The 25,412-nt window shown below is 43.4% G+C and overlaps 1 protein-coding gene across 1 annotated transcript in view; it reads left to right on the plus strand.

Annotated features, from left to right (window-relative positions):
- The first annotated feature begins 744 nt into the window (after positions 1-744).
- LOC147893671 (uncharacterized) overlaps positions 745-25,412 on the plus strand; it is a 43,221-nt gene continuing 18,553 nt past the window's right edge. Inside the window, exons 1-3 of the mRNA XM_087386339.1 lie at positions 745-1,308; positions 1,584-1,703; positions 5,108-5,356. Of these exons, the coding sequence (XP_087242465.1) occupies positions 745-1,308; positions 1,584-1,703; positions 5,108-5,356 (933 nt within the window). The remainder of the gene's footprint in view (positions 1,309-1,583; positions 1,704-5,107; positions 5,357-25,412) is intronic.

Raw genomic sequence — 25,412 nt, forward strand, 5'->3', positions numbered from 1 at the left:
CGCCCTTTTCCCAACCCAAGGCTCAAAAAATCACTCTTCCCTAAGACCCTTGTAGGTCCAAAAAGAAGAAAACAATTACATCTTTAGCAATTTAGCTAAAGTAGCAAACTCAATGTACCTTGGACAATTCAGATATCATGCGGGATTGACATATCATGCGGGATTGACTTCCAGTGAAAAATCAAGATGTTGCGATACCTCCACACTTGTTGAATGACCACTAACCCTACCCCCATGTTTGTCGAGGCGGCATGAATGGAGGATCCAATGACTTTTGAGAAAGCTAAAGGTCCTTCACTTTGAAAGTGCCACGTGAGCGATTGCACAATCCTTCGGAATCTCGCGAATCATGAAAGAATCATTCATTTTGAATATTCAGTTGGATTTGAATATACAGGTGAATCTTCGTCAGATTCTTCATCCTCGTTTAGATCCCGCTAGCAATCTTCGTCCTCTTCATCATCAATCAAAACTGTGAATTCGTTCCATCTCGCATATCTCTGGAGTCAGGCAATCGATTTGTAGCACCGGCTGTGAATTCGATTGCAGCGATTTGCATATCGCTTGAATCACCCAATCGATTGGTAGCCGCAATCTTATTGCACATCGCTGCAAATCCATCCATCGCTGATTCAATTTTCACGTAATCGCGGCATCATCTTCTTCATCTTGCCTCTGCTATCGTGCGAATTCGTCAATCCAAATCCGTGCTTCTCCCAGCATCAGAGCATCGGCGAGACCATGATGGCCGCATTGCCACCAGCGGAGCAAGAAACTGCGGAAGGAAGACAAGCGCACGTAGCCCTAAAGAAATCCCCACACCCTTCAGAAGAGTCCCCTTCCACTGCCCGAGCCTCCGGAAACTCCTTAGAATCGTCTTCCTTCTCGTCCAATCGAAGCAATGCCTCCCCAAGAAAGCCTGCATTGGACGGAGATTCCCTCCCCAGAAAGCGGGGAAACAAAATAGCCTTTTTCAATCCTCCTTCTGCATTCCATCCGGACATCCATGCCCCCTCTCTCATCCGCGTGCAACGCGCACTCCTTTGTCACAAGAGAGAAACGCAACTGAATCGACCCGAGCGTGTTGGCGCTTGTAGATCCAATTTCCGCGATCAGCAGGGAAGGTTTATTTTGGAGGGGAGCTCGGGAGGACACTATGCTGGGGATCTACTGGGGGGGTTACCTCATGGCCGCGGGCAGCACCATATACCGTTCCCTAGTCCGGACAAAATGCATATGTTGTATGATGGGGAGTGGAAGTATGGCGACAAATCTGGCGTAGGCTCTATTTTCTACACAAACGGCGAGGTACGACGGTTGACATTTCGCTCTCAGCCAAAGTCAGAAAACACTCGATAGAAGAGGAATCTTATCCCACGACATGCCAATTGTGCTCTTTTGTTAAGCGTACCCATGAAACTGCACAATCGCGGACTGCAGAATGAAAGAAAGTACAATTTATGAATGCTTGATCATGAGTTATCCGTATGTACCTATTCACGTTACAGCTTGTCTAGAAGGACGAAGATATTAGCTGCAATCGTGGAATTTGCTTTAATTTAAGTCGTTTTTTTGCACAACAGGAATATAGAGGTGAGCTCAGACAGAATCAGCGATGGGGCTGTGGCTGGATGAGATACAAGGATGGTTCATTCTATGCTGGAGATTGGCTGAGAGGCCGTCGACATGGACTTGGGATACGTGTGAGTTCTTCTCTCAGTTTGCCATCTGTCAGTGACATCATCTCCATGAGAACCCTTCGTCCGTACACATAGCGAAATGGAAAATGGTAGAGACTTGAAACATATTGAAATAGAGCGGCTGCATGACTAGAACAACGCTGGTGGTTTTACTAGAATACAAAAAGCTGAGCCCTAATAACTTCACCCATTGCGTTGCATACAAGGCATGGTGAGATACGCTTTATCAGTAGTTTCGGTGTCTTAAGCATACATTCTTAGGAGACCGATGAAGCCTGAATTCTAATGGAGTTGGTGTTTGGCCGATGATTCGGGGTGCAATTGTCTTAGCTATCTGGATCACATGGAGCCAAGAATGATTTGCCATCATAGCGAGGGAACATACCGGATTCTGGCAAGAGCCAAGATGCTCATTCACGCTTCAAGAAAACATTGTTGTTGAGGGACTGCGTTCCCTCTCTATTTTACCTTTCCCTCATTTTGTTTAGAGGTCCCTTCAATATAAGCCGGCATCTATTAAAAAAGAAAAAAGAAAAAAGGCATGGTGTTAGTCTTGAAATGGCTAGTGGAGAGAGAGACCGAAAGAAAAAACTGTGTGTATTAAGTTTTGTAGAAGGCCCAAATTACCTCTGAGACCAAGACTGGAACATATCATGAGATCATCACCCCTCAATGGGAACTAGAGAGGTACTACTGCACCCCTAAGGTCTAAAAAGATCGTATCATTTAACACTCACATGGTATGGCAAGACAACATACTAGAACCATACATAGCTCTAGACGGATTGTCTTTAGGTGAAATAAGTTGAACTTTAAACCCTCTGACGATTGCTCTTCCATCTCTATAGACAGCCCATTTCCCTGCTTGTCTAGTTTCTTTGACTCTTTCCAGCTCCATTGGTTTACACTTCAGTTGGATCATTGATAACCAGATCTTTGTACCTCTCAATTCCTTGGCCTATTTAAGGAACTCAATCTTCCCCTTCCGAGAGAGAGAGAGAGAGAGAGAGAGAGAGAGACTAATACACCGCTGCACTTACACTTCAACTCCTTACTTTTTCAAGAAGTTATCTTGCTGCTAGAAATTTTCAGGGGATTGAAGACCTGGTAATGCTATGAAGATGTACTTTAACAAATGTTCATGCTTACATCCGTATGATGGGATTTCCAGATGATGGGATTTTAAGCTAACATGGAAGCTGGAGCTAGATGGGAGAAGGACAGTTTGGGAAATATTCAAGGAGTTGCCCTTGCCAGCGTGTCACACTATCTCTCTGTTTAATGAGGGATAGTTATAGTTGTATTGTTTGAGCTCTTGGTGCTTGCCAAGGCCACGAGTAATAGCATAACCCCCGTCTTCTGCTATGCATTAGTTATGCACATGTGGCAGGCCCACTTTCTCCATGAATATCCCTTCTGGTTTTTCTTATTTATTACGTGTGCCCATGCTTATTGTTACAAATGTAAGTTTTTTCGTGGTTATTTACACACACTGGGAGGTGATCTTCAGCAATTCCAATGCATTGGTCTTCTTTAATTTTTTAATGATCACTCTCCATGTTTTTCACCATGTGTATACGCCATCTTTGCTATGGTGGTGGCACTATTTGTTGATCAAGGCAGCGGCCTGCCTGGGAATTTTTTGTATGGTGTTATTATGCTGTTGATTTCGGGCAAGCACCAATGCTGGGGATAAATCCTTTTTGGATTTTATTTTTGGGCTGTGAAGTCCTATGTTTAGGCCCAGCCCCACTAGCTGGGAACGGACCCAGCTGTAGGGCCTTTTATAGGGCAGAGTCTGGTGGGCCAGGAGTAGACCGGTCGGCTCTTTTTGGTTGGCTGCCCATTGGTGGAGACGCATCAGAAGAGTATGCTTATATGACTTCCCAAGCTTCACCCAGATTCTTCTATCTTCACAGCTTGCCTTGTGGGTAAGCAACATCAGGAGCCCTTTTCACAAATCCATAAGAGGCGCATAGCACCCTCAGAGCTGGTTCACTCCAACTTGTGTGGGAGCATGTCCACAAGATCCGTTGATGGTTGGCTGTCTTTTCTCACATTAATAGATGAATATAGTCGAAAGATGTGGGTATAATTTCTAAATGAGGAATCAGAATTTTCGGGAAGTTCAAAGACTGTTTAGTAGATGTGGGGTGAGAGAGCACACAACGATTGAAGACTCTTTGCACTAATAGAGGTGGAGAGTATGCTTGTAAGGAGTTTGTAGCATTCTCTGCAAGCAAAGGGGGTTCAAGAGGCAGATGACATTTGCTCAGTTGCTCTCACTCCTTAATAAACTGGAGTAGCAAGAGCAGAGTCCTTATGGAGATGGCAATAAGCATAGAATGAAGAGAGAGCACTTGATAGAGTTACACAAAAGGAGGCATATTCAGGTCAAAATCCTTCTTTGAGCATTTTCATGTTTTTGGTTCTAAAGCCCATGTCAGATCACAGATCAGAAAAGAAAGAAGCTAGATTCAAGTCCAAAGTATCCCCAGTTTTCTATTGTGTACTTGTATTTCATTGTTATCTTCCGTTGCATATCATCTTCTTTCAGAGAGTATATATAATATAAAAACTATTCCAAAACTTTCCAGTGTTTCTAAAAGCCCACGTTTAAAACGTGCTTCAGAGTTTCTAGGAATACCAGGCCTCTCCACATTGATGTCTAAGTCTTCCCAGGATAAAGTTTGTTAATTCTTGTAGCAGCCACTTGACTGGCATCCTGCTTTTGCAAATAACCTCACAAGCATCCTAAAGCCTGGATAAGCTCCTTTGGGAGTCAACAGACTCCTATGAAAAGGTGGACTTGTTGATAAGAAATTTTATAGCAATAAGGAAGGAAATCAGGTGCCTTAGGATGCCATCAGTAGATCTACCTAACATGCCACAGCTATCTTTGGGCTCTGAAATAGGGCCAGTAAAGTCTTGGCCAGTTCTGGTCATAAAGGATCCCTCCTATACCATCTGGCCAGTTCTCGGCCAGTTCAGTTCTTGGCCAAAAGTATCCCTCCTCTACCTTCTGTGTTAAGAAAACAGTTGTTGTAATCCACTTGAAGAACATAATTGGAGTTTCTCAATGACTCACATGTTATTTTCATTGTCTTATGACCCAAGGACTGATGATTGATAAAATATGTTTTGCAGTTAACTTGACATCATTATCTTATTATTAAACTCGTTTAAGTATCAATCGTTGCTTCTCAGGACTGATGATGGGTTTTAATAAATTTGGTAGTTTACCATTGACTTTTTGGTCTGATGAACACCATCTTGTTTGAGATGTGTCATAAGGAACTTTCATATCTGTAAGCCTATAATTTTGGTCACAATGTAGATGATATTTTTTTTCATATTGAGGCAAGTTTCTTCTCCCTGCCTACTGATTTTTGTTATGTTTACAACAGTATTATAGTAATGGGAACTGGTACTATGGATCATTTTGTAAGGATTCACAGGATGGATGGGGGATCTTTTATTGGCCGTTTATGGGGCGCAAGTTTGAAGGAGAATGGGTGGTGAACCAGCCTTACAGTGGTTACTATTCACAAATTGATACAGAGGATTCCAAGATGCTTGGGATGAGACTTATTGAATACTGTCCTGAATCTATTGCATACCTTTTGCTCAAAAATTTTCCAAGGGAAGAAAAACAGGTCAGTATATCGTGATAAAGGCCTACCAGTTCCTGAGCTAATACGAAGCCTAATAAATGCATCTATGGAGGGATAAATGATTAAATATACCACCGAATTACAGATCGTAAGTTACTGTAGGCTGTACAAGAAATCCTTTTGTGTGTTATGCCAACAAGCTAACTGTAATACAAGAATATTTTAATGGGTTCTGGATAAAACATTATTGGGGGGGGAAATCCCAAGCATTTTAGGTTACCCTACATAACCATGAGCACCTAATAAGATCTTGGCAGCTTGTGTTTCAAATAATTGTCAACCAAGTGGATTGATACTGGAGACCTGTACTGAAATAGAAGGCTATCCAAAAAGCTAAACTCCAAGAGGTAAGGCAGGAGGATGTGAGGAAGAGGAAGGGGAAATAAATGGAGGTGATGCAATCGAAAAGTACAGCTAATGGTGGGATGTTTTATTCCTCTAGCAAAAGCAATATTAAATACAAGGAGCGGACCTTGGGGTTGCCAAACCATAACCTATACATGTGCAATGTGGGATAAATCCCCAATTGCCAATGAGATCAATAAAGCCATCTATGATACAATCCCGCACATAATGATAGTGATTTTCTGTGTGTTTCATGCGAGCATGAAATACGGATTGTTTCCAATAGCAATGCGGATGACCATAACCTTTGTCTTATCTATATTCACCTGCATCTCCAAGTGTTTGCAAAAATCTCTTAGTGCATCCAAATGTGCTTGCAGACTCTCCTTATTCTCTCATCCACTCTTCTAACTCATCAATAAAAAGACCAAAGAGTGTCGGTGAGAGGGGGCAGCATTGTTTAACTCCTATGTCACTCCTTATTACAGCTTTTCCCTTGGAGCATGACCCATCCACTGTGAATCCATGGAAGAAGCAATGAGGCACAAATGTAAATCTTTATTCCAAGAGTGGTTACATATATAGGCAACTGCCTCCATGTAGGTAGATCACAGATCCACAATCATCTCCCTGATTATCTCAATCAATCACCTCCTATGGTCACTCACTCATCACACCGACCTAACACACCTAACTAGAACCTTGTAGCACACCTACACTCACACACTTATTGCATAGGACTCCAAGCCCATAGGCACACACACACACACATCAATTTTGCCCCTTCATTCCCCCCCACAAATTGATGACCTCATCCCTCAGCAGTAGTACATGGGATGCTCCATGGCTTGCCCACCATCATGTGGCAACACTCATGGCCCCAACCTATGACTCACTCTTTAGGATTCTTGGTTTACAACTAGGAGATGGACATTGACTATGTATGTAAAGCCCAATGAGTCCAACAGGAAAAATCTCAAAAGACTAACAATCTTTTAAGGATGGACTATTCATGGCAGAGAACCATTATTGACCTCACACACACATAACTTAGAAAACATATGGATCCTTACCCTTGTCAGATTTGACCTGGGTGTTGTAAGCAGTGAGAGCTTTGATATTCTCTGGTTCTTCTTCTTCTTCAGTTTCTGCTTCCTCAACAAGATTGGTTGAGCATCTCTTCTTGGCATAACATTCCTTTTCAAAGTGTCTAGGTTTGCCACAAAAGTTACATTTCATTTTGCTATTTCCCTTGAAGTTGCTTAAGTTGCTTCTAGCCAAATATGCCCCTTCTTTGTAATCACTTCTTTGTTTGATCTTTCTCTCCTCCTCCAAGAGCGATGCTTCAATTTCTACCAGACTTATCTCTGGAATATTGGTGAGTGTGGTTACAATAGTGCCATATTCTTCAGTGAGACTTCTAAGTAAGATGGCAATTACAATTTCTTCATCAAGATTAAACTTGATGCCAGATAACTGTGTCAAAATGCTCTTCATTGAATTTAGATGTGAAGAGATGGACTCCCCTCTATCCAATTTGAAGTCAAAGAACTTGATAAGCAAGCTAAACTTAGAGCATCTTCCCTGTGCTTTAAACACATGCTCAAAATGAGTCCATGTAGCATGAGCTGTAAAGGAATCACTCAAACCAAGAGCAATTATAGCAAGTCCTTTAATATTCCCTTTTTCATGAGAATAAATTTTGTTTGCCAAGTGTGGGACCCCTCTCCTTGAAACTTATCTATTTTCAATTTGGAAGCCATTTTGGGAAGGTCTTACCAAATTACTGGTAGTGTCTAATCCCTTTACAAAAGGTCAATCTTTTTGAAAAAAAATTCACCTTCACCATAGAGACGCAAATTGCAAGATAAGAATTCTGAAAATCCTAATTGTTTGGCATATTCATCACCAATTGTTCCTTCCCACAAATAGCAACCCCTTCACTTAAGGCCATCCTTAAGACATCTTGGAGAAAGGTCGACCAGCTCTTCTTTACCTTGTACTTTGTCTTTGTAGTCTTCTTGGAACTTGAAAAAGAAGATTGAGGAGAGTTTGGCATTTTATCAAGAAATCAACATCAACTGAACTTCAAAGAGCATTCTCTAATCTGAAAAAGAAATCTCTAAATCTCTGATTTGAATTCTAACTCCTCAAGCATCAACTTAGCATTTAGTGTAGCATATATTTTCAAAAAAATAGTCAAGAAATGCTTGCAGAAACAGAGTAACCTTGGAGGATTGCTACCTCACACCACAAGGCTTCAACCAGAGGGCATTTACTGTGCAATTAATGATCCTTGGGAGTAGAACACTCAATGCAAGTCTTAGACCAAAAGAGCTTCACACCTCCATGGGCAGCAACATCTTCTCCACCTCCAAAAACATGTCTCCTTGAAAAACCCGACTGGCTTTTCTGTAGTTTCTCCTCATTCCTTCGTCCATTTTATCTCAAAATTTACCAACCAGCAGGTAGCCCATAAGGTCGCCTAAGTGCACCTCAAACCACTTTTGAAATGGTGGCTCCAGTAGGATGTATCATCAGAAATGGCGCAGGATAGGGCGAGTGTAAGCACGGGATGTAGAGGCCATAATATTTCAATTCCTCTCAGGTGGAAGGGAGCCCTAACTAGGGGAATCTACACCTGAAAGGGTTGGAGTAATGGTGGCTTGTAGGAGGAGAATGAGCTTAAGGAAATTCATAGAAGGAAGGAAGAAGTTTTTTTTCACATGATACCAAAGCTTGCTGAAGATTCTAGTGCCTTTGACATCCAAAGAAGAAGAGAGAATCTTGAGGGGATGATCTTCAAAGGCACTAGAATCTTCAACAAGCTATGATACCACATGTGAATCCATGGAAGAAGCAATGAGACACAAATGTAAATCTTCATTCCAAGAGTGGTTACATATATAGGCAACTGCCTCCATGTATGTAGATCCCAGATTTACAATCATCTCCCTGATTATCTCAATCAATCACCTCCTATGACCACTCACTCATCACACCAACTTGACACACCTAACTAGAACCTTCTAGCACACCTACACTCACACACTTCTTGCATAGGACTCCAAGCCCATAGGTACACATGTACACATCAATTTACCCCCCTTCATCTACTAGCAGTTGTGCTAACTCAGCTACTAGTACCTTCTCATAGAGTTAGTATGTGGCTTCTCTGAGTTCTTGAGGAACTTTGAGCGTTTCGAGTATTTCCCATAGCCACTTATGTGGTACTATGTCAAAGGCTTTCTTGAAATCTATACTATACACAGCCTCTTTCTTACCTTTGACTCCTTCAGTTGCAGCCCTTATGGCAACCACATGGATCTAGCGTGCTTGGGATGAAACCTTGCTTGGGATGGCGCCCTCGCTCCTTGTTCCTCTACCCATTTGCTTATTTTTTTCTCAAGGATAGTTCCTTATAACTTTGCCATTAGGCTGCTCACCATGATTGTCCGATACTTCTTTGCCATCTTGCTATCTCCCCCATTATGGATTGGTGCAATCGTGCTTATCTACCAATCTAATGGAAAACTTTCCTCCAGAGCCATATTAATAAGGCTTATAAGCAAGTTCTTTGTTTTCTCACCTCCCCATGTTAATATTCCTGCTACTAGCTCTTGTGTGTCTGGAACTTTCCCATTGGCTAGCTTTTTTAGGCCATTTTGCATGTCTTCCTCTCTTATGACTGCATTTGTTGCGTTGATAGTATAGCTGTGGTTGATCTTTTCTTCCCCATCTCTTTCATAGAGGCTTTTGACAAATTGTATCATATCTTCCCATTGTGCATTCCTCTCTTAGGGTTTGTTGCCGTGTAATTTTTTGAAAAACTTTATGGGATTTTGTTTTAGCTCGTCATAGCTCTCAAGCTATTTGCTCTTGAGATTTTATTTTTTTTTGTGACTTACTACATGTTTATATGTTTGAGATCTATCCTCCTTCTTTGTTGGGATTTGTTGTTTTCTAGGCTCTACTTGCAGCTTTGCAATCCTAGTGTTTACATGGCATCCCCATACTTCTCCCCTTGATTTTAATGAAACATTTTTCTAGCTATTGATGACAGTAGCATATTTATTATGTGTTTGCTCATTTCTTGACATGTTGAAGGCATTTGACCTTTAGCTCGAGATGTGCAGTAATTCTTTTTTTGCTTACAGAATTGCTTGTTCCCATTATGCCTAGAGAGAGAGAGAGAGAGAGAAAGAAAGTTTAGTAAAATCTGCTAAAGACTGATGGGTCTATGAGACTGAAGAAAAGGGTTGAGCTACAAGCGAGCATCCTAACCCATGCTAGAAAACTGTTTGTAGACATAGTCAATGATATCATAGTACATGTCCACCATAAACCTATGCAACCATCTTGGCATCATCATCCTCATGTGGAGACACAGTCTGATCCAATACAGTACAATAGGCATATAGAACATCAAGATACACCCAACAGTGGACTAGGTAGTGCAGGCAAGAAGCCCGTAATGGATCATTGTCTGCTATCCAGATGAGTAACCTGTTGTGCCCTCCTGGTGGCCACTACCCGACACTTGTAACCCTGATCGGCTGCACCCCAGGCTGCACCCTAGGCTTGAAGAGAGATGAGATGTCAATGAGTGTGATCTGTGCGTCTGTCCTCTACCTGGTGTGTTGTATCTTGGTCTAAGGGTCTCTGCCTCTCCTGCTAACTGTGACTAAGTGGCAACCTGCTCTACTTGGAAGAACTTTGTGATTGTACTCTGCGATGGGCCGAGCATGGTCCCCTAGTCCTATCTCCTTGATCTGATGAGACAATCTCTATATCGGACCGCCTCGTGACTAAAAGCTACCAAGCATCTTTGATGGTCTGGGTATAGGAGTCCCTCGAATCCATCTCTGAAACGACAATGGTATCGTCCACAAATATCATAGTAGACTGGGCAACGGAAAAGAAAGTGCTTCTCTGACTCCACCTCATGGCACCCACACAATGTGCAGATACGACTCTCCCTGGGTATTGTTATGCTCAAGTTGAGGCAACATGACCTCGGAAGGGTCAGTCGACATTTTCCTTTAAAGGATCAATGTTTGTATTATATTTGTTTGGGCTTTACGTAAATGACAAAAAAGGAATCAAGGTCAAGGTCCTTGGTGAGCGTGACATGGCACAAGACTAGGTGGATCTAAGGCTAATGGGTCTAAATGCATTAAATGTGCCTAGGGACAAATGATTTCAATGATATCCCAAGAGAGGGGTAAATGATGCATTGAGGAGATGTCCTCAAATGTAGACATGTGGCATACTAGATCCATCTAGGGAATTGTGGGCTTTGGTATTCAACATGCAGGTACTTCTCACGTGTTAGATTTTGGGACGAGCTTGCTGAACCAAAGAAATGGTTGGGCGGTTATTCATCATGCCATCCCCTGTTATTTTGTATTCGTCGAATCGTGGTCTTGGCTGAGCTTGGAGTTTGGTCGTGATAGGTATCACCTCTACATGCCCGCTCTCGATATAGAGTCAATGCGATGACACACGTAACTTTCCAAGGCCAATCATGAGTGAATGTGGTAAATGGATCTAGGTGTACCCTAGAGGTATGATGAAACCCTCTGCCAAAATGTGCAAGTAGTGGTCCTGATAGAAATTGTGCTTCACAAGGAGCTCTGCTTGTGCTAGCTGGGTTCTGAATGTGTGTAGCTGTAGAAGATCCTCTTGGATGATTGGGTTGAATTTGGTGCCCCAGAATGGGACAAATGGAGTGTCAATGTTGTATTGGAAGGTTGGTAGCCTATCTATATGAAAATCCATCAAACAACCCGCATGTTCATGCGTACCGACATCTCTGATCACCCTGAGCTGCTAATGTCATAGAAGATGCTAGTGCCAACCAAGGTAGCCTACGTCACCCTGTGATACATGAGCCGTATGCGCATAATCAGTAGAGATAAGTGATAGTCTAGAATGCTACATTTAACTACAGAGGAGGTGCCCCTAACTCAGCCTGGATGATCTGATGAGGGATAGATGGCCTGTTGAGTATCACCTGTGAGAGTAGGAGAACCTGTAATCTCTCCACTCGAGTCCACTCTGTGTCGGAGAGGTCTGGTCTCCAACAAGGGCTACCATACATGCCTGCAAGTCAACCAAGGAGTCAAAAAGGAGAACCTTGGTCCGCAGGTCCCGAAAGTGCAAGTGGAAGCACTGTCTCTTCAATCGGGCCAGGGAAGCATAACCTCTACTCAAGCGGGCCTACATCGCCGGTCTCATCATGAAGATAGGCCCTGAAAAAAAAACTCCCAAGTATATGTATGATGAAACGATCTCAAGTGGTGCCCCGTCAAAAGTAAACTGCTCTCTATGTGCGGCTGCTCTAGAGGTGTTGAAGATCATAACCTTGATTTTATTAAGGTTGACTCTCAAGTCATGTGCATCTAGATGTCTCTGGAGCTCCTCAGTGGATGAGGATAATAGCACCACATCATCAGCATACAAAAGGATCTGGAGCAAGTAACTGGTGAGAGAACAACCAGCACCTTCTAGTGTCCTCATAAAAGACTCAAGCTTGTCTATGTAGAGGCCAAACAAGGTCGGTGAGAGTGGACAACCTTGTTTGACCCCAATGGTGCTCAAGATCTCATCTCTCCATCCGCCCCTCGTCCGAGCCCTGCCAGAAACCCTCTCATAAAGTGCCATAATAGCCCAAACTATCTATATCCCATAACCCAGCTCTTGTAACCTCTTGATGAGGCATGCTCCTCTGTATCAAAGGTTTTGCGAAAATCCACAAAGCAGAAATATACGCTCTGTCTCCATGTCCCGGCCTCCTCTATGACATCCTAAGTGTTAGGATATGATCCATGGTCTCGTGGTCATGTCGAAAGCCTGCTTGCCCATCTACTCTGAGTCCCTGCATCTCTGAATTGTGACTGACCTCCGTATCTAGCATCGAAGCATACCTTGGACATGCCTGCCCGATCATAATGGTCCTGTAGTTACTTGGATCCATGGGATCCCTTGGCTTATGGATAGGTGGGATAGTGTTGAGCGTCCAAGTGTGTGGGAAGCCGCCGAGACAAACTATTTCATTAAATAGCTTTGCTAGGATAGGGGCTAGGAGAGAGAGAGAGAGAGAGAGAGAGAGAGAGAGAGAGAGAGAGAGAGAGAGAGAGAGAGAGAGAGAGAGAGAGAGAGGCCTGATGTGATGTGATATAATTTTATTAATGTCCACTGGAGACCCAACAAGATCAATGGGATATATCTAGTAATCTATCATGAAATATTGCTAATAATATCTTTAAGAATAGCTGTTAGATGTATATATGTACATTTTGAAAGAACATTGTAGAGTTGCTATGTGACTGGTACTTGTCTAGCTAGCCTATGTGCCATATCCAAAATTCTATTCTAGTGCCTTGATACCTCCTTTAAACATGATCCTAGCTGTTTGGTTGGCCAACCGAAAAGGCCTTGTAGGTCATTTGGTGATATGGCATTAATATTGTGTTTCTCCTTGATGTGCACGTAAGCTCAACAATAGAGAAGTCACTTTATGCTTCCTCTACTAGGCATATCTGCAAGTTCTTTCTCTTGTTGGAGCTTTGGCTTTTTCCACTTCTAGTTCATGTGAGGTGGTCCTCATTTTGCATATCATGTGTCCCTTGAAGACTAAGATATCCTCTTAAAGGTAGTCTTGTCTTCCATATCTTTCTTTTTTTCATGAGAGACTTCTATTAAGTATGAAAAAAACCCATGAGAGTAAGCTCAAAGTGGAAATACAACATGCACAGCATGAAAGAAAATGAAAAAAAAACTCCCCTTCAAAATGAGATTTTAAAAACCCAAGGATGAGGTTAAAAATGCCTCCACACCCCTGTAGAGGACTCGAGAAAAAAGGGGAGCCTCTCCATTCCCTAAGGAACATAGCTCTCCTAGCGGAGGCTGCTCTAGAAGATCCATGCATGCTCATCCAAGTGGCCATCAATGTATGTATAGTATCTGTCCAAATGTTGGCCGAAGTATGGGAGGAGTGGAACTGGGAATGATCTAGGGCTTGTGTGTATCTAGCTCTCCATATATGCCATGCTGATATACTAGCAGAAATCTCCCAGGAGGAATCCACCAAAGCATGTACTACTTTGAAAGGTAGGGTTGGTACATCATCCAAAGGCCATCACTCTACTAAGTGTTGTTGAACTGAAAAATCCGAAGAAGAGTCATGCCTCTCGTAAAATACATGCAGGCTTGAAAGGGAAGGCCAAGGAACTGAACCCCAAGTCATGAAGAAGGGGTAATGGGAGAAGGTGCTGAAAATCCTAGCAATCTCCTTCAAAACAATCCTCGACTGTTTGCAGTCCCATAAGCAATTATGAACCGATTCCACTATAGAGCGGCAATGAGGACACATAGAGTCTGCCCCAAACCTGGATTTCCATAGGCTAATTACAATCCCACCATGAATAGAAAGCCAAAATAATAGAGTGTTCTTTCTATTCCTATGGGATTTCCAGAGTCTCCTTCAAACAACTCTACAAATCAGTAGAAATCTGAAAATTCTCCCAATGAGGAGCTCTAAAAGGTATCCAATTGCTACAACTAATCTAAAACCATCTAGCAAGTGTAACAAAAGCAGGGTAGGCTCTTCTCTCGATGCCCTTCATCAAGCCGTTCCTACTCTCTTGGGTCCCATTGCAAATACTTCATTAGGGTCACACCGTAGAGCCACAATCTCCATGAACCCAAGACGAAGAGAAGTGGGGGTCAGGGTCTAGGTACCACTGAGAATATGCACCATGCTCTACAAAGCCAATGACCCTGATAGGATGGAAAGCAATTTCCCAAAGAACATCATCTGAAAATCTAGAGAGCCTGCCTCCCATCTAGACGGAAAAAACCAAGGCATCCTCGTGTGGTCATGGCAAAGCAATGACCTGAAGAGGAGTGCCCAATCCTCAGAATGCTCCCATCCAAGTGGAGCAAGAAATAGGCACATTATCCATCTCGATCCAATCCACTAGAATGGCTGCATCAATTTGATAAATCCTTCTTGCACATTCCTCTGAGATGACTTACTACTTGCAATTTGCGGTCCTCTGGAAGCTTTCTAGGGTCTTGCAAAGGAGATAGGGCCTCTCTCTCATCTTGACCATTGCATATAATGTGACTGGCCTAGCAGTCTGCCGTGCTCATCAAGTATGCTATCATTCCACATGACCGGATGCTTATCAATCTCTTCCAGAGAAACTAGGGGGATTCTTCGAAGAGTGTTTTTGAAGCTACTCCAAGCTTTCAAAATGGCTGCCATAACAAGAGAGGAAGGAGATCTGAAGGGGGCTGAAGTAAAAATACATTTGGTGCTACCCATCCAATCTCCACTTGAAGGAGGAGTACATGCTCAAATGCTTCGAATAAGAAATCCTTCCAAGACTCTTGCCCACGCAAAAGTTCCCTTACCACAAACTTGCAAAGTAATGCCCTACATTGCAAGTTTGGGTCTATAATATTGAGACCTCCTTTTCTCGGAAAGATAAATGTCTCCCAAGCCACCCTAGCCAAATATTTGTAGTGCCATCTAGTCCATTCCACAAGAAATTCCTTGTAGGTCTCTTGAGCTACACCAACTAGAGCAAACATACCATGCCGTGGCGAGCAAAACTTGGTTAACAACCACCACCTTGGAAGCCAGGTCTAATTTGGCTGAACTCCAAAAGAGGAGTTTTCTCCTGATGCTCTCCAACACTAGAGCAAAAGAAGAGATACCCATACCGACATGGCATCCTAGATATCTGCTTGAAACCCCCCTCTGAAGCCAAGTAAAACCAAAACTAACCCTCAATTAGGAGTGTCCTCATCACTGATCCAAAAGCCATTGGATTTGTTCCAATTAATGTGTGTACCACCTACAGTACAAAACAAGTCCAAGCCTTCACTCAAAGAAGTGAGCGTCTGCTAAGTGGCATCCAAAAACACAATAGTGTCATCCACCAACTCATAGTCTATCAATTTCTCATTATGTCTCAAGGGAAGATTCAGTCCAAGAATTTCTGCTTGTGATATGAGAAAAATGCTCATAGCTTCAGCCATAAGGAGAAAAAGAAAAGAGGCAAGAGGGCATTGCTGATAGCGGACTGATCTAGATATCTGAAATCTCCCTCCCTTGAATCCTTTGATAAGTACCTGGATGTGGATTGATATGTACAAAGAGGAGACCTCTCTAATCCATGCATTTGATAATCTATCTTATTTCACCAATAATGAATGTGCTACCATATCTGCACCCTGGCATCATCTTCGACCGGTGTGTCAGCATCTGCTACAACAAGTGAGGCATACAAATCGGTGGCTATGCACATGATGGCATCTGGATCAGTTTGCAAAACCCCATTTGAGTCAATAAGCTGAGTGACACTCTCTCTCTCCTATGTATCGGGCCATCAGCAGAGAAAAAGTGCTTATTGACTCTACCACCCATCTAAGTCCAAAAGGACTCTCATGCATGAAAGGCATACTCCACTCTCTTATCTAGTAATGTCTACTGAAGAGCCCTTACTGTTGCAAGGCGCTCCTAAATCCAAGCATCAGTAGGCTGATTCTGCTCTTCCCTCTAAAAGGCTACTAAATGATGGGGCGAAGACCAAGTTCTTATCTTAAGAATATCTTGCTTTTTGGCATTAGCGATTGGATGATAGAAGTCGCTAATGTTAGATAGGGTTGCTGCCACATGTGAAAGGGATGACATTACACCCTTCATATGAGAAACCCAAATCTATAAAACTGCATCAGTGAGGTTCTCCTTTGCATACAAGGCATCCGGAATCCTGAGACTGGCAGAGCGTCCTCTCGTATGAGGCTTGGAAATCATCAACACCACAGAAAAGTAGTCTGAATTAGAAACCACGAGAGCAATGCATGTCAAACCACATCTATCCAAAGCCCAATTGTTAGCATAAAATCTACCAATGCATGCATGAATGGGCATCTAAGATCTCTTGTTTAACCATGAAAACTAGAGAGATTGTGACGGAGAGTGAAAAGCATCATTCAACCAAACATGTTTGCCAATGAATTGAAATAAGAAGGCATCCAAGCTGCTCTTTCCAAGGAATGGATACCTCCTTCTTTGCCTCCTTTTTATTAGAAGACAACTCCACCATGTTGAAGGCACCCCCTATGACCCAAGAATCTGTAATGGGGGTCCAAGAGAGAAGTTCATTTCATAGGACACGGTCCCCTCGGGTGTTAGGGGCTTAAAGGTTGCGAAAACCAACCTTATGTCCCCCAATTAAAAGAATGATCCACTAAGCTCTAGAGGGGATAATGGTACCATGACCAACCACTAGGAGGAGAACGGAATTTGAAATTGAAATTCATGTCCCTCTCCTAGTACCAAAGGAAGGTGACCAAAACATGTGATCTGAATGCAATTTGCGTGACTTAGAACAATCATTGGTTTCCAGCTTGTGCTCCTAAAGGAAAAGAATGTCAATGGAGCCCTTGTAACACCTAGATGGAGCTAAGTATGGATAAGCAATCTATGGTGGCAATGGGGTATACCACCAAGGCCTTGTATGATTCAACTAACAATCCTCATCGATGGGAGGAACTAGCATGGAATGCCTTAATCTACTGGTGGAAACAAATCCCTCAATGGGGGAAGACCTTCTGCTCAAGGAGCAAGGGAGAGAAGCAACTAGAGAAAAGTCCACGAATGAAAGTATCCGTCCACCTAAAGAGGGAATCAACCTGAGATCAAAGGAATGCCAACCACTGCATCACCCAAGGTGGAGGGTACAAAATCAAAATCCTCATCTGGAAGGTCTGCTAACTATGTTAAAGCCAAAAAGGAATTCCTGAAGTTCAGGCCTGGTGACATAAAGCTACATAAGATATTTGCAGTCAAGACTGTAGAGATTGTAGCTGCCACCCCCCCCCCTTTATTCGAGAGGGAAGACGTGGATGAAGAATAAGCCCCTCATAAGAACCACAAAGATCTGCAATAGGGACAAGTGAGGGAGCTGTACTTCTTGAGATAAGCAGGGGGAAGCCTTAGGTACCATTGTGGGGACTAGAGTCTTGGCAACCTCATGAGCGATAGGCAATGGAATTGCTGAAGAAGTAGCAAAGGTCCCAACATGAGCAGGAGCCTCAATGGGACCATCCACTAGGATAGGAATATCCATTGTCTCCAAGGGAGTGGCCTCCAAAACATCGATCATCTGATTTGTCGATGGTGATCGGTGGAACCCATTGAAGGACCAACCATGTTGCAAGTGCTAGCCATGTAGAGTGTGAAGTCGAAGCTAGAGGAGCACTTTGTCGAGTTGTACCAACACCATGTCGTGGTGCAACTGTATTAGTACTCTATGGAGGTCAAGGAGGAATTGTACCAGAAGGTTTTTTAGGCCTCTTCTTCTTTTTAGGACAAGATTTTGCACGGATCCTGTCTGCTTGCAATTTTGCTCTCTGTCAAAAAAGGGAACCATCCGAGCACTGAAGCACAATATGGTCATCAGATATGTTGGGGTTGTCAACGATGACCCTAACACTAGATACTCCATCTGATTTGATTGTCTCTACTACAGTCGAAGGCAATCCAGGGTTGTGGGACAATGACCATCCTGAACCGCTCACCAATAAGGCCAAGAAGGCGATGATAAACCTAAGCAAGTCTGGGGAATCTGATGAAAAGGAGGTGCCAAGCCTATCCACTTCTACAGTGTCAAAGCCCAGTATGAAAATCTTTATGTAGCCTAGCTACAAATATCCGCTTTCAAGCAACGTGCTCACAACCTCTTCATCATTGAAGGCTACCTGGAAATAACTTCTTCCCAACAAACGAACATCTTTCAGTCAAGGGGCGAGGTTTGAAGGTAAAGCCGCAAGCATCCAATCTCTGGCCTATAACCTGGAGAAGTCAGATCCATAGATGCATGCAAAGAGCGTGGTAGAGCTCTCAAGCTCTACGTATTTCTTGAGCTGCTGCAACTTGTCTTTTGAGAAGGTGACGGTTCTCGTGGCTGACGAAAGCGATTGAAGATTGGCTGAATGGGAGTCCATTTGTCAATCAAAGATGAGAAGTCTGAATAAAGCACTGAGAAGCTCCATCCAACTAAACCCTATTGCTACGGGAAGACTAAAGGAGAAGAGGTTTTTTTTTTCTTGAAGGATTAGGAGGGCAAGTAAGAGGCGGGGAAGAAGAGGTTTTTGTTTTTGAAGGATAAGGAGAGGAAGAGGGAAGAAGCGGGGGAGGAGAGGAGGAGAGAAGGAGGAGAGGGGAGGATAGGAGGGAGGGGGGGGGGATTGGGGGAGGAGGAGGAGGAGGAGGAGGAGGAGGAGGGGGAAGGAAGATCGGGGAGGAGAGGAGGTGGAGGGAGAGCCCATGGGGGGGAAATGGCACCCACGAGGGGAAGAAGAGGCTTCTATGGGGGAGAGGAGCAACCGAGAGAGGGAGGAGTAGCCACGGGGGATGCAGGTGGCTAGGCATCTATAGAGAACCATTGTCCAAACCAGCATTGTATAAAAGAACTTCCACATCTCCCAATTCCACAAGCTGCATTTACTTTGAATGTGGTAGAGGGTCTTCAAGCCTCCCATTACTCTTTTTTCCATGCATGTCTTCATTTCTACAGCCAAATATTTATATGATGAGACTACTTCCAAGCCTTCCCTTCAAAAGTGAACAACATGTGCTTGTCTTGTATCCTTGTGTCATGATCTTTGTCTTCGCAAAATGTACAACTACATTCTTGAGCGCTTACAAAATTGACTCACTGCATCCTGTTATGATCAAGTTGCATTGAAACCCGTTCACCCTCACTTACGGTCATCTTGTTCTCTATCCATGAGCTGTTCATAACCCAAATCGTCATACAGTGATCTCCTTTCCATGAGCTGTTCACAGCCTCGTATGGATGGAAATTGACATTTGGAGCTCTTCTCAGCCTTGGAAAACACCTGCGGCGTGCAATGCGATGCCATAGGTGGCTCATGGAAGCCTCTTGGCTTCATGCACTTAAGACCAATGTTTTTGGAAGGCTCCAGTTGGCCATTCCACGTTTCATTTTCCCCATGCCCCTCTATGGGGCACTCTTTGGACTAGACGGACCCTTTTCTCCCTTTTTGGATCAAACCATTAATTTACCCCCAAGGCATTAATCCCTATGGGGCCCTTGCACACCCACAACCCATGGCCTTGCCTACATGCAGGATAAAGGTATTCACTAGTAAATTTTGCAATAAAAAATTCATGCCCTCATGATAGAATGTCCATCTAAGCATAAGGTATCGACTTCTACCTCCTTTTGTACATTTTGTGAAATTCATGGACATGGTGCCTCTGAATCTAGGTATCTTAAAGGGTTACATAATCTTACCAAAGTATCCTATTGGGGAACCCCTAGTTGCTGCAGTTAATAGAAGCCATAGTGACCACTTTTGGCCCAGTACCCGTACCTCTTGTGAAGGCATATGAGCCACTTACCCCTCCTACTATACCACCACCACTACTCCCTAATCCCCCTTAACTTGAAGCTCCTGTACCCAATCAAGTTAGGGCCCCATATTTCTATCCTTAGCCCTACTATGCATGGTACCAACCACTTACTCTAGGAGGTGGATATGTGCCATACTACAAATGCGATCAACAGGGTGTTTCTGAGCGAGATCGGGGAGGAGCAGGTAGAGGGACCAATCTTTGAAGACCCATCATGGAGAGTACAACCACTACCAAAATGACTGTACAGAGCCATTAGAGGGACCCTCTTGTACCTAATGCCACACAAATAACCACTACAGCAGAGACTACCCCAAGCATAGGGTGGAACCAACATCTCGTCAATATGGTTGATGTAGTGGTGGCGGGGGAGGAAGACTACCCCCATCTGATTGGGGCATTGTTGGGAGCTCTAACAAGGTCACAAATAAAAGGTGATAATAGTGTTGACAACTCAGTGTAGTAGCTACAACAGAGAGCTCGTCAAACAATGACCAATACCACCTCCATCACTAGAGGTGCATTCCCACTGACATCGAAGGATCAGGTTACAAAAGTCCACCAACCAACCCTAATCCTTGATGGAAGATCTAATGAAATTTAGGATGCAACAACTTTGTCTGTTATCTCCATATATGAAGCACCATATTATTGCATTCATGAACTGCATGCTAGCAGGCCGACACAAGGGATGTCTTCTCGGTCAGGATGGGGACTGACACCAAATTATTGCTGACTGTACGCTGCCCTCACATGTGAACAAAGTCTCAAGCTCACTGTTGATATAAATGGGGAAAACTAAAGGACATCTTCCTTATGGTGGGGCAGCCGTGAACATCATGCCCAAAGATATACTTCAACAACTTGGTTTGAAGTTGACAAGTGATGTCCATTTCCAAGTCCGAATGGCAGAATGAAGCTTGTGGGAGCGCAAAGGTGTCAACATGAAGATTTGCTATAACATTTCTATCCAAATTTGTATGAGAACAAAGATGAATAAACATATCTCCTACTCCTTGGTAGACCATGGCTATGGTTGACAAAGGCTATTCAAGGTTGGTCCACTAATGAGGTTCGTTTTCCCTTAGGGTCCACGCCCTTAAAAATAGATATGATTAGTGGAAGAGCTCATCCAAGACGATAGAATTGGAGGAAGAGGATTTTGAATAGAAGGTTGGCATGGAGGAGGGTTGGGCTCTTGGGGATTGGCCTATTTTGGGAGAACATCCCTAAACAATCAGTTTACGTTGAAGACTCACCCTTTCAAGATGAAACCTTTGATGTAGCAGGCCGAGAGGATGGTGAGAGCTTGATGTACTTTTTGGATCAAGCTAGACCAAAAGAGGATGAAATTGTCATCTTGGATTGGATGGGAGCATTGGCTTCTTATCACAGTCAACATGGTGGAGTTATGCCCTGCAGAGGATTCTATAGCTCATCTTCGTAACCCAAGGACAATGCCAAAAGTAAACCAGGAATCCCTTGGTTTAGGAAAATAGTTTATGAAAGGATGCCTCTCACGTCTCTGTGCAATAATCCTCACATGTATCAGAGAATGGTGACTACAAGTATCAGACAAGATGGTGGTGAGGTCAACCGGGTGACTCAGGGAGATGACCATGGTGAGGCAACGAAAACACACAACATGGATAGATAAGACCGACGAACTCAAGGCCATGCGGCAATAAAAGAGGAAGAGGTGGCATATGACATGTTGAGAGTTGTGGTGCCATAAGCACATGTAGAGCAAAGGTATGAGCAAAGGGTAAGCTGCCACATGGCATGGAGGAGATATCCCACATGTGAGCAAGCAAAATGGATGTAAGTACCCTCACCTATAAAAGGGAGGTTCATTTGAAGTAATATCAATCAAGCACTTTGCACTATCTCAAGATTCTCTTTATGAGTCCAAGTTAATCTATCTTGGAACCTAATTGACTTGAGATACATGTCATGAGCACTCTCTTCATCATGCTTGCACTTAGGTTGCATCCTCCGTAGATTAGTGTTGTATTAGGATGTTGTCTTAGTGACTAGGAGAGTAGGATCCTCACTTTGTCATGGTATCAGAGCTTAGGTCTAGTCTCCTAGATTAGTTGTAGGCATATCTTAGGAGCTCATGTTTTTCTCTTAGGTTAGTTTTTTGTTCTAGATTGAGGGAGAGTTCCGTCCATCTGAGATTGAAAGGTTTCCGTTCATCTTATTCAATTCATTGTTTCTTTGAGAGACATTGTGTGTGTAAGAGAGAGAGTATCTTCTTCTTCATTTTGACTTGAGAGATGTGAGAATAAGATTTTTCAAAGTTTTGAGAGGTGTATTGTGAGGAGTATTGCTTCTCTGTCTTTCAAACTACAACTAAGGTGGCCTATCTACAGCGTCTAAGCTCCTATCTACAAAGGAGAAGTGTCTAGCAGTATGACAATGCAGGCAACAACAAGTACAAATCCACTCCAGCTGCCCTTGTCGATTGCATAGCACGGTGGCAGCCTTTCTTCAGCTTGACGTCACGGGAACGGAGCTTGGGAGCGACAGGAGGAGATGGCTACAAGCTTATCCCATAGTTGAGCTTCTCCAACTCTGCTGAGCCATCACTCCCTATAGTCTACGCTCTCCAGCAGCCAAAGCCGTGCCTCTCCAAAACGGTAGCCCGTTCACAATAGAAGTGCCAGAGCATTTTTAGCTCCTGGCTCTCCATAGCTTCAGACCTGCAGACAGCCTTCTCCTTCAATGCTCAGCCGACGGAATCAGCTCATCGACGCTCCTCTGCAATGACCCGACCGCGAGCTGCTACAACTCCAAACTCTACAGAGCTTAAGGCTCCCACCACCTCCGTCTAACTCCAACGGCTGTTGAAGGCCTTCTCCTGCAAGGCGCACCCGCATCTCTGTCACGAAGCATTTCCATCGTCGTCACAAATTCGCCGCATCTCCGTCGACGCACTGAGATGAGAGAACAGATTGAATAAGTTTCTACAAAGTCTCCTAAGGTTTCATTGATTGACACGTGTCAAGATAGGACTTAACTGTGGTTACCTTAATGATCACCATGGTTAGGTTTAGTTGCGTGGACCATGGTTAAGTTAATCTAGACTTGGGTTAACTAACTTGGGTTAGAAGGTTGCCACATGGCACAGGGCCACCTAAGCACACAGCCCCTGCCAAGCACAGTCCTGCAAGCAGCATGTGAATAGCCCAGCCACATCATCAAAGGCCCCTCTTCTTTACAAAACCTTCAAGAAGCCATAACTTGCAATCCAGGAAGAATTTGCCCACGCTCCAAAAAGGAAAAGTGATCGTCTTTTCAAGCTCTACGCACCTGTCAACTCAGATTTTCTGTATGCAATTAGACACTGCCAGATTTGAAAGTATTATCAAACTGGTAAGACCTTTGCAATGGCAATCCGCACTCCAACTGTTGAGAAGTTCACCGGGGATGGATTTCACACATGGTCTACACAAATGAGATATCTTCTGATGCACCAAAAGCTTTGGAAGATTGTAAAAGAAGATATACCCACTACACAAAATGATGCTTGGAAGGAAAAAGATGAAGCAGCACTATCACTCATTGGATTGCACTTAGGTCCAAACATAATTCATCATATAGACTCTAAGGATCATGCCAAGGATGCATGGGATGAGTTGAACACAGTGTTTGGTGCAAAAGCCAAAAACCAAGAGATCCATCTTAAGATTGAATTCTATGGTATGCACATGGGCTTCAATGAATCCATGGCACAATTTGTCAACAAAATCAAAAGCATTATGACTCAACTAGAGGGCATAAATGCAAAAGTAGGAGAGAAAGATGCACTTGCAATTCTCCTTAAAAGCATGCCTGCAGAGTATAGTGCATTGACAACCACTTTGAAGAATTTGCCAGATCCAAAGTTTGAAGAATGTGTATCCTCTCTTCTCGAAAAAGAAAGAGAGTTGAAGGCATCGACATCAACATCGACATCAACACACCACAGCTATAATGAAGAACAAGCACTATTCAGTAAAACATCAGTGAAATGCTACCATTGCGGAAGGATGGGTCACTATCAAAGTGACTGCAGATTGAAGAACAAACCAAAGTGTCACCATTGCAAGAAGCTCGGACACAAGGAAGAAGATTGCAGATTGAAGAATCAACAAGTCAACTACGTGGAGTCATCATCAAGCCATGAGCCAAAAGGTGACATCAATGGAATGTATTGAAAAGCAAAAACCTTGCCAACCTTGCCTATGTTTTTGTAATCAAACCTGACCACCTGAGAGTAGCTATGAAAGCACCCAGGGGAGGTATTGACATGTAAAAACCACACTTGACCACCTTAAGTAGCAATGTATGCACTAAGGGGAGGTGATGGATTTGTAACTCACATCTGACCACCTTGCAGTAGCCAAAGGATTATGGCACCAAGGGGAGGTGTTGAGAGTTGTGGTGCCATAAGCACATGTAGAGCAAAGGTATGAGCAAAGGGTAAGCTGCCACATGGCATGGAGGAGATATCCCACATGTGAGCAAGCAAAATGGATGTAAGTACCCTCACCTATAAAAGGGAGGTTCATTTGAAGTAATATCAATCAAGCACTTTGCACTATCTCAAGATTCTCTTTATGAGTCCAAGTTAATCTATCTTGGAACCTAATTGACTTGAGATACATGTCATGAGCACTCTCTTCATCATGCTTGCACTTAGGTTGCATCCTCCGTAGATTAGTGTTGTATTAGGATGTTGTCTTAGTGACTAGGAGAGTAGGATCCTCACTTTGTCATGACATTGATGGTACTATAGATGGCACTGATGGTAGTGCAGAAGACGTTGTGGTACTGCAGAAGACAATGATGGTATTGCAGAGGTAGACCCTTATAACCCCTATCATACCGAGGAGGAAGATGACCATCAGGTGCTTAATGTCACTCAGGGATAAGTGGTGCACTAGATGACTATTGGAAGGACACCTGACACCATAGTGCATCATGATGGTCATCGTGGGAACCAAGAGTAGGATGGACAACTAGGAGGAGTTGTACATATCCGAACTGGAGTGAGGGACCCTCCATGCAATGGAACATACCACACTCCACATGAAGAGGAGGGTGTCACTAACTTTGCCTTTCTTGACCTTTATTTATTAGAGGCAGATTTCCCCACGACTGAGAATCTTGTAGGAACTACTTATGAGGTGGAAGGCTTGCCGTACTACTAAGGAATGCTCAAGCAAGCACATAAGGGCAAAAAGA

The sequence above is a fragment of the Dipteris shenzhenensis genome, chromosome 15 (genome assembly GCF_047967505.1).
Source record: "Dipteris shenzhenensis isolate YYH24624 ecotype China chromosome 15, Dip_SZ_1.0, whole genome shotgun sequence".
Taxonomy (NCBI): Eukaryota; Viridiplantae; Streptophyta; class Polypodiopsida; order Gleicheniales; family Dipteridaceae; genus Dipteris; species Dipteris shenzhenensis.